This window comes from Laetiporus sulphureus, assembly GCF_001632365.1.
Source record: "Laetiporus sulphureus 93-53 unplaced genomic scaffold LAESUscaffold_15, whole genome shotgun sequence".
In the NCBI taxonomy this organism is placed as follows: Eukaryota; Fungi; Basidiomycota; class Agaricomycetes; order Polyporales; family Laetiporaceae; genus Laetiporus; species Laetiporus sulphureus.
In genome coordinates, this window is record NW_024468524.1 from 542,720 (window position 1) to 551,979 (window position 9,260).

Here is a 9,260-nt window from a genome sequence, read left to right on the forward strand (position 1 = left end):
AATGAAAGTCATTCGTAATTACACCTTCATCTGCTACTGGGTATTTTATACATGTGATGGTTTGGAATTCAAAAATGTATGATTACATTCAACAGCACTCAAATTCTAAATGTATTTGGTAAGTTTGAAAATGGTGTCATTTCATGATTTAAATTTCTGCCTCCAACATATTATATGCAAATACTTAATACAGAATGTGGGAAGGAACCATAGCAAATTGAGATCACAAAGGCAAAAAACTTGTTGACATTTGCTAAGCATTTGCTACATGTGCAAATCGCTTCATGTCTGCGGTGTGGGCACGAGGAATAGTCGGGTACCTCTATTGGATGGATCGCGTGTGTAGGACGTTTAGGGCTTGTCAGTAACGCTCAGAGATCGATGAAATACTACATACCAGATGGCTCGGGATGTAGTGGGCCTTGTCTGGCGTTGTGTGCTCTGGGAAAGCTAAGGCGAGCCTTGCATCGCCTCCTACAGCTGCACACTCCTTTCTGCCTTGCACAATGTCCTTTCTCTTACATTCACAACGGTCGCCCATCTCTTCTTGAAAAGGAAATATATTCGCGCGCATTGTGCGTACATGTAGCCAGTCTCGATGCGAGCAGTACTGAAATGCGCAGCTCAGTAGGTTCCATTTGAGCTTAACACAAGGCTAAACATGGGTCTGAACGGAAGAGAGGTGATGACAGCTTGACTCACGTACAAAGGCTGCATTCAGAATCTGGAATTCAGTGCTTGACGCGGGCGATGAATCGATGAAGTGACATACCGCACCTTCTTCAGAATTAATTCAGGCGATGATGGTATAGGAAGGGTGTTTCAAAGTAAGGCTGACTGTCGCTGATAGTAAGAAGCAGCTGGCTGCAAGCTAACAATGCTCGCACCTGTAATGACAGACTCTCTGAGCACCACCGTTCGACCTCGAGCCGAGCTGAGCAGTATCCTTTGTCTTTACGCATAGGCGAGCATGCATATTAGCTTGTGAGGAGCAAGCCATGCTAGGTGTGACAGACATGATAGACGAGTGATCCGAAGGCTCCATTCTAATCTGACTCGGAATCCTCACCAGTCATAAGACAGCATCTTCAAAATCAGAGAGCATACGCGATATCGGCGGTATCACCCAACGTTGACGTGAGAGAAGCGCACTGCACAGCTGATCAACATGACCATCTCCGCAAGGCCCGATGCTGTGCAACGAAACCTCGATATCAATTCCCAAGCGACATCATGGGGAACATACTGCTCGATCGCAGTCGAGGGACTCGTCAAGCCACATGCGCCCCCGCAGTGATTTTGACTTGAGGTCATGATCGCAGCCAGGGCGCGAGAGAGCTTCGTGATGCGCGCCCGCTGAGCTCGTTGTGGCCACTGCTGTGCCGAGTAGTACATGTGGATGACGTGGAGCGCGCGATGACTCGAAGTGACTCTCACTACACGTCCTACTAACGCATACGCGTATGCTGCGGAGCATTGCGTCGACACTGTTACTCATCGCAATTAAATGCCGATTTTGTCATCCTCCCGGCAACAAGTACTTACGACTCTGCGGTAGCTTAGTTCACCGCTGCGCCTGCCGCGCCGTCCAAACTTCGACCCTTCCTGCATTCTCCCGTCGCTTGGCCGGCGCAGCGCTCGGCGATTGCCCCTTCCGAGAGCGTGGCTAGCCAAACCGGGCAGCGCGAATCCGAATCTGCGGCCAGGATCTTCAAAATGAAGCCCGTGGTGGCCCGTGCGCAGCGGGGCTGACTGCAAGCGCCGTGGTTCTCGGAGGGATCAGAGGGCCGCGAGGAGGAGGGAAGCTTGTGTAAAAATGGAGCTTGGAAGTCCATGCTTAGCTGGGCGCTGAGATAGCGATTGTGGTCATGCGTCCCTCCGTGATTCTGTGAGTTCCAACTCGAGGTGTTACTTCGCGAACTCGGGCTTGGTTCTGCGATCGGAGAGCTGACGTGAGCGCCGGTGGCCAACGGACGCTGCGAGGAGTCCGAGTCGACCTCGATCAGTCAACATACCAGCAAGCCCCCCATCTATCGTGCGCTGCAAATTCCCCCACTCGTCACCATGATGCCGCCGGTCAGTCGTTGCCTAGCAGCGGGCTTCAGTAGTTTCATACCATTAATGTGTTCCCGCATCGCAATCGAGCTCGGCCGCGGAGTCGAGGGGCAGACGGCACGGGCGGTCCCGGTGTTCCAACATTAGAGGGCGCTACTGGTCGGAGACGGAGAATGGAGGTCGCGGTGCTAGCAAGGACGGGTTGTGTGCTAGTCGAGGGCGATACGGCGAAAAGACGTTCCACCGTATACAGCTGGTGCGTGCTTCTCGGCCGAATTATATATACCATGAATGAATGCGAGAAGTGCATCGCCATATTGTGGCGCTGCCATGCTGGGTAATTATCTGCGAACAGTCGATGTCGATGGCCATGGCGCCCGGCACCATCACGTTCGTCATCAAACGGCCCTTGTGAATCTCGATATTGACCTCGCCATGATGGGCGCTCATAATCGGGTTAGCCGACGAGCAACGGGTCAGAGCATCATACTGTTCCGTAAAACTATTGAGTTTACGACAGCATAGCTATCAACAGTGGTAAAAACTGGATCAAAAACCAACAACGAGACCGAGTCAGGACATTGGTTGGTACTGTACTGAATAGGTGTCCGGCATTCCCAAGTGGGACTTTTACATGCAGTATGCGGTGACAACACAGAGCAGGTATACAGGCTACATTGTGTATCGTAGGTCCGATCGGATTACTTACGCAAGGGGAGATCAGCATGCCAACTCACACACCTTAGAATCCCGCGACCTCCTCTCTGATGTTCCACTCGAATTGCCTGTCATATATACACAGGTCAGAGTGATTTGTGAACTATCCGCACAGGCTGCAGAGGACTCGAACTGGAGTTTCTCGTAAAATTGTAAGAATAGATATAGTACTTGTCATCAACTAGTTGAAAACGACGCAAACGTTATTAACCGAACAGGTAAGACCAAGAGTTTTTCACCGATCAGTACGCGATGCCACCACGCCGTTCGGACCGCATTCGACTAGATGCTCCGCCATGAGCGGACGAAGCGCGCCATTCGACTCACTAGTGCACAGCTTCTCCGACGGACGCGAACTACTAGTGTGCGCCCCGTGACGACGGGAACTGTATCTGTTGCTATCGCATCTCAACCGACAATAGCGCTGTCAGCGACACGGTCGGTAGGAGCCAGGGCGACATGCGAACAACGGCCTTCGCGTGCGAGCAGACACCAGGCGGGACAACGGCCGCGGAATAAGGATACAACGATCTAATAGGCAGGTCGGGCGTGGCGCATGGAGCGAGCCTTCCATGGCGAGTCAAAACTACTGCGAGCGCAGCCGGTGGCTTTGAGTCATCCTGCCGATCGAGCACTGGGCGAGACGTATTCTCGGGCGCAGGGATGGTTCAGTCCGGAAGCAATACAAGCTGTATTATGCTCTAGTGCAAGGGTTGTTAATACAGGTGCGGCGAGTCCTCTGTATCTGCGAATGCACTGGATGTGGCTAGACGGGTGCCAGTCGTCGATGTTGTTGAGCCCTGCGCCGTAGCTGAGCAGCGCGACGAGCGGGATTCGGGCGGGACTGCCGGGGCCAAACCATATCGAGAGCCGGCACGCCGCGTAGATTGCCGATTCGCCACGCGAGGGATCCGATCGGGGACGGAGCTTGGAGAGTGCGGACTGCGGGCGTCTCGTGGAATCGAAGACAAGACGAGGAAGCGTGGTCGTATCTGCGCGTCTGATTGAGACCTGCCCAGTGGGAGTGCACGTATATAGACACCCGCCCGGTCGGGTCTCTTCCCGTGCTCTTCTGCGCGACGTTCTCCAGAGCCGCCACCTCAGTTCCTCAATTGTGCCCGAGAACGTCTTATATAGTCTCTCCCTCCCTCCCTCCCTCCCTTCCCCGCGTACCTCTCTGCTATTGCTACGCGCTACATCCCCCTCCACCACTCGAACGTGCCTTTTATGCTCCTTCCATTCCGCCCCCTTCCCTCCACACCCAGACCCAGAACGATGCAGTCCCCACCGACGACGAGCTACTCTGCGTACTCGCACTCGCACTCGTACTCGCAGGTGCCCAGGACCCGCCAAGCCGGCCAGTCCATCTTCGTGCAGACGACCAACACCGGCACCTGGCAGACACAACGCAGCTCTAGTCCCACCTCGCCCGACTCTGTACGTACCTCCTTTGCAACCGCAGCACCGTGTGCTCATTCGTTGACATCACAGCCCCTGAACTCACCCTGCTCTTCGCGCCCATCCTCGCGCCCCACAACGCCCTCCGATGTGCACAGCGCGGTCTCGCGCCTGCTGGGCCTGACCAAGCAGCTGCAGGAGGTGCTCCAGCTCTGGGGCAGCCGCCAGGCGACCGAGGAGCAATGTAGCGACGCGTTTGTCCTCGTCGTTTCCCAGTTCAACACAACCGTGAACGTCTTCTGGCGGCATGGCGTCGACATGAGGTGAGTTTCGCGTTCCTACCCTCGTTTTTTTCCTCCTTCCCTTTGCCTTCGTGCGCACGTTCTGTCTGGGAGCGCGCAATGGCCAGTGGGTTACGTCAGGACGTATTTCCGGAGGGGCAGCTGCTGCGACCTCCACGGAGGACTGGGCGCTTCTCCGCGAATGTCGGCGTCTTCGTCAGGCAGGATGCTTCTGGTCGTTCTCGGCTGCACACGCGGCAGTTTCCTCATGAGCGCGGCTTCGTGGCGAATTTGGCTTTGTCCTTTTCGGGAAAGGGACGTCGGAGAGAGGGTCGCACGCTGCCATTCATCGAACCCGCGCTATTGTAAGAGTCACGTTTCACTGGCAGCGTGCATGCGCTAGTGCGCTTCTGGTCCGCACAGAATGTAATGCTCCGTGACGTCTCTTTTCTTTATTCACTTTCTCTCTGTGAATCGGTTCAGCTCTTCGCCTCCATGGACGTGCAGCTGACTTGCGCCTCTTCTCCCTTCAGCGACCTGTTCCACGTTATCGACGACCTGCGCGAGGTGCTCGAGAACATGCTCGGCGAAGACGCGTCGCAGCAGACGCTCGTGCTCTACATGCCGCACGTGCGCCAAGTGCTCTACACCCTTCTTACCGGCCTGCGCAGCAAGCAGGGCCCGTACTGGGACGCGGTGCATGGCCTGCGCGACGCGACGCTGCGCCTCGAGCCGAACAGGAAGACATGAGCGGACTCCGCCCAGCCATGTGCTTCCACGGATTTACATACCTCTCAGCTTGGACACCTTTCCGCGCAGCCTGTGCGGCGCACGTCCTCGGGCCCTGCAGGTTGGCGGGCTTCCTTGCCAAGTCGCCATTCCGCTGCCACATCTCCCCACTCATCCGCCTACCCACCCTTGGTGCCCTTCTGGAACGCACGGGCGATAGGTCCGTGGAACGCCCCAGCGAAGGCTCTTGTGGAATTTCTGGGCGAGGGTCTGGTTCTTGATATCTGACTCCCCCACGCGCGGTGGCGTCCCCATTTGGTGCGGACGCCCGCCGGGATCTTGAACGTTTTCAACGCAAGAATAACAAGCATGTAGCAATATCGGTTTTCCTTCACCCCTCACGCGCACGATTCGCGTTGCGATTGACTCCGCGGGATACACGGATTGGATGGACACCCGACGGACGGTCTTGCTTGCTTTGCTTTTTGCTTTTGCACGTACTTTTACACGTAACTCGCTTCAGGGCTGTTTTTTTTCGTGCTCCGACGTCTGTCCCTGCATGCGCTAATACGCTAGCACGTTCGCTTGCAAGCGATACGTATTACGCACGCACTAATTGTGTACCTGCTATATCGACACTAGTTTCTCTCCCTCTGTCCGTTCTCATCTCATCTGCTCATCTACGCGTTGATTGTAGCGTACGCTCTTTATAGTCTGGAATTTCTTTTTCTCTTCCCCTTGATTACGATCATGCAATGTAGTGCCAATGTCGCGTATACTCATACTCAATGTCGATACGATTCGTTGAATTAAGCTTCTAGCCTGAGACTGAAGCTTGAGCTTGAGGTTGAACGTTGAACGTTGAACGTTGGGGGGCGAGCCCGGACTATGGGTAGCTTGGGCTCGGGTAGATCGTACGACCAGGCGAGTGAAGGTTTCATTACTATAGGAGATAAGGTGACTAGGATAACGGTCCTAGTACCCCCATTTCGTGCATATGCACCTTCTGGTGAGTCACGAGTATCTACACTTGTGAATGTCCAAGCATTGAATTTGTCGTATCTGAAGCGAGCTCCGGGAGGAGTCAGCATATTCGTGGCGATTCGAGTGATGGCCTTGGATACTACGAGCCAGTGACATTAGCCTAGGGGCAGCACTTTCTCATTATATTTCTCGAGCTGCGATGACGCTGTATGCGGAATGTATGGCTTAATATTTGTCTGGCACCGCACTATGACTTCCCGTCAAGCCGAACGGTTGCCAAGGGCCACTGTCCAGGAACCCTCAGCCACAAAGACACAGCCGTTCAGCACGTGACCAGATATTGCGGTCATCATCATAACGAGGAACCCATTACTACCATTCACGGCAGTCATTATCGCCTCCAGATATCTCAAGTGCTTTCGCTATACTACCACCTCCTGGGTGTAGTTTCAAGAAGGCGCGGTATGTCCCATTCGCCTGCGTGGGGCAATGGGTGGATTTGAATCCCAGTAAGCTTTCTGCCTGAGCCGAACTGCTGTGACCTCTGCTGCTGGCTCTCATATGTTCGTCAGATCAACGTTGCACGCCACGCGTACCGCTCGAGATTATTACAGGGCCAGTCGGGAGCTCCTCCGCTGAAGATGAGACCTCTAGGAAGATCGATCCGCCTGTTCAAGCATCGCAGGAACGCATCTCATTCTACGTACAGTTGTCCAATCGTCCGATTGCCATACGGGCTCTTCTTGGTGGTGTCCCGGATCAACGGTCTATTCGAAGACTGGCAATGGGACCGGATGACTCGGGTCTGTCGCGGAAGGCATGCTGTCGCGGTTAATGCTCCCATTCTTTGGACGAGGATGGATTGCCACATGCTGCGCCGAAGGATTTCCGGTCGACGTGGATTGCGTGGCGTCTGTCTATGTTCGCGGCTGCGAATTGAAATGCATGAAGAAGATGGAAGACCATTGGTCTCGCGTATGGAAGCTGCATGTCTCTGCATGGCCCTTTGGTATAAAGACATCGTTGTTATTGGAAAGCTTGATCCTCTAGGGCAGAAGATCTCGAGTCTCGAGTTCTAAAAATAGTCAGCTTGACGAATCCGTCATCCGGTGTCCCCTCTCGGAACTGCATTAGACCGTGGACAGCCATGGTGCTTACGAGGCTTGCAATCCTCAGGCTCTTCAACGCACGATTTGGCTCCAATCACGACAATGGCATTTATTTGGATGCTTTCGAATGGCCTTCATGCCAGCAAATCGACTACTCGTCAAATTGTCATCCAACTACTCACGGCCGTGTTGCTCGCGTGACTACCTTGCCGTCAAGCCCTACCTCGCCGTGTCCCTCCGTGACCGATCCTCCTGATGTCCATGGGCGTGCTGGACAATGTCGCTTATACGCTTGCCGACATGGACATCCCGCTCTCGTCACATGTACTCGTCGAGATGCCTTTTGACCAATTAACGGACACGCGCCTTGCCGAGTCTTTGCTCCGCATCCTCGCATGTGCTCGATCCCTGTCGTTTCTCGATGACCCGGAAGTCGGAGTCAAAATCAATGCAATTCACCTGCGGATGGATGCCCAGAGAACGGAGACACGGTCAGAACGGCCTCTAGCGGATCGTCCGTGATGAACACTCTGCATTGCGGCTTAGCTGAGCGCAATGGTCTGTCTAATCCTTCTCTCAAGCTCGCAGACGATTGCCCTGGATATAGCCTTTTTGATAGCCAGTTACGAAATACGGAATGCTCTACAGGCTGCAAGTCTGTCAGCAATTACTGCGGTTGGAGAACTGCGCATGCATGCATGCACCTTCGTCTAACGCCTTCAAAATTGTGGTGACTGGCTCAGTGTACTCTCCCGGTTCCCACATCTGGAATATCTCGAAATAAGGCATCAGGGATGCCGAATTGCTTTTCAGAAGCTCCACCATCTGCGAATGACGCCTCATCTGGTCTACACTGAAATGTCCTGTACTGGTCAAGGAGACAATACTGCTCGATGGTGGCACCAACCCATGTTGTCTTTGCAATACGTCCCGGGACGAAATTTGCAGTCACCTCCGAAAGCTCAAATGCTGTTCCTTCCATGCATTCGGGAGGAGACCTGTGGGATGTTACCTGCGCGCCAAACGTTGGCGTAGCCGCAGAGTAACGCCTGGTCATTATAGTGCTCGTCGTCTGTTAATGCCAGTAGAGTCTCTTACATATAGGGTGTCGTCCCTTGTAACACTGCGGACAAGCAGAAATGGCGGACAAACAGAAATGTAGCAGCCTTTGTCATGCGACCCGTCCTACATTTCTGTTTTTTTTTCTTATTCTGATTTTGATTTGATTGATTTGAATGAACAGCAGCTCAAATGGGCCCGAGCTCTTCCGCTCCAAGCCTGCCGGTTCTTGACTAGTTTAGAGGAATGAATGAACACATGAACCTTGGGTCGACGCAATGCACCTCTTGCGATGATGCAGGATGATGCTGATTGGCGTTCAGAGACGGCGGAAAGCCCGATTTCGACATCCGCAAAATATATTTCAATCCCCGCTGGTCTCAAAGTAATGTTTTGCCGAACGCAGCCGCTCGGCAGACTCCCGCCACACCGAGCTCAGGCTCGGTGCGCCTCCTCCTCCAAGGGCTCGCACGAGGACCCGGGCAACTCCTATATAGGAGTGTCGCAAAAATCTTCCAAAATGAGCCTGAAATATGCAAACTTTCGGGCCTCCAGTATGCAAAGTGCGACAAGACCCGTGACTATGTCACGTTTTGTAACGATACGTCACATCCATATGTCACGCTACGTCAGAGTCAAAAACATACGGATTCGTTTGCGAGATCGCCCGCTACTCTCACATAAGGATGTTGTGATAATAAAGAGGCTACATTGAGTGTGTATCAAGCTGATGTTTGTCGATGCCATCATCACAAGGGGTGACATCTTGAAGAAAAAGCCACAGATGCATTCAATGTCATCATAGAATATTCTTTGTTGTTCATTTAGGATCAGAACAAGAAGGTCTTGATGAGCAAGCTGCAGATTCTGTATCTTACAGCTTCATGAGATTCAAGTGAGACTCAGGGGAAGGAGAGCTACACAAGTC

General features: G+C 53.4%; 4 protein-coding genes across 4 annotated transcripts; 2 read left to right on the forward strand and 2 right to left on the reverse strand.

Annotated features, from left to right (window-relative positions):
- Positions 1-1,972: 1,972 nt before the first annotated feature.
- LAESUDRAFT_114175 (uncharacterized protein) lies at positions 1,973-2,484 on the reverse strand. Its single transcript, XM_040901222.1, has one exon. It carries the CDS (start codon positions 2,369-2,371, stop codon positions 2,111-2,113), a length of 261 nt encoding a protein of 86 aa, XP_040765264.1. The 5' UTR covers positions 2,372-2,484; the 3' UTR covers positions 1,973-2,110.
- A 436-nt stretch (positions 2,485-2,920) lies between these two features.
- On the forward strand, positions 2,921-3,347 carry LAESUDRAFT_114117 (uncharacterized protein). Its single transcript, XM_040901220.1, has one exon. It carries the CDS (start codon positions 3,059-3,061, stop codon positions 3,305-3,307), a length of 249 nt encoding a protein of 82 aa, XP_040765265.1. The 5' UTR covers positions 2,921-3,058; the 3' UTR covers positions 3,308-3,347.
- Positions 3,154-4,564, reverse strand: LAESUDRAFT_114173 (uncharacterized protein). The gene has a single exon (XM_040901221.1). The coding sequence runs from the start codon at positions 4,246-4,248 to the stop codon at positions 3,388-3,390; it is 861 nt and encodes a 286-aa protein (XP_040765266.1). The 5' UTR covers positions 4,249-4,564; the 3' UTR covers positions 3,154-3,387.
- Positions 4,318-5,156, forward strand: LAESUDRAFT_631990 (uncharacterized protein; the record flags this gene model as incomplete). Its single annotated transcript, XM_040903411.1, has 2 exons — positions 4,318-4,493; positions 4,985-5,156. Coding segments are annotated over 2 exons (348 nt in total), but the record flags the coding sequence as incomplete, so codon positions are not given.
- Positions 5,157-9,260: the final 4,104 nt, after the last annotated feature.

Bases quoted from the DNA above. Each gene is read 5' to 3' on its own strand.
- LAESUDRAFT_114175 (XM_040901222.1), bottom strand. From the start codon at position 2,371: ATGGCGATGCACTTCTCGCATTCATTCATGGTATATATAATTCGGCCG.
- LAESUDRAFT_114117 (XM_040901220.1), top strand. From the start codon at position 3,059: ATGCTCCGCCATGAGCGGACGAAGCGCGCCATTCGACTCACTAGTGCA.
- LAESUDRAFT_114173 (XM_040901221.1), bottom strand. From the start codon at position 4,248: ATGAGCACACGGTGCTGCGGTTGCAAAGGAGGTACGTACAGAGTCGGG.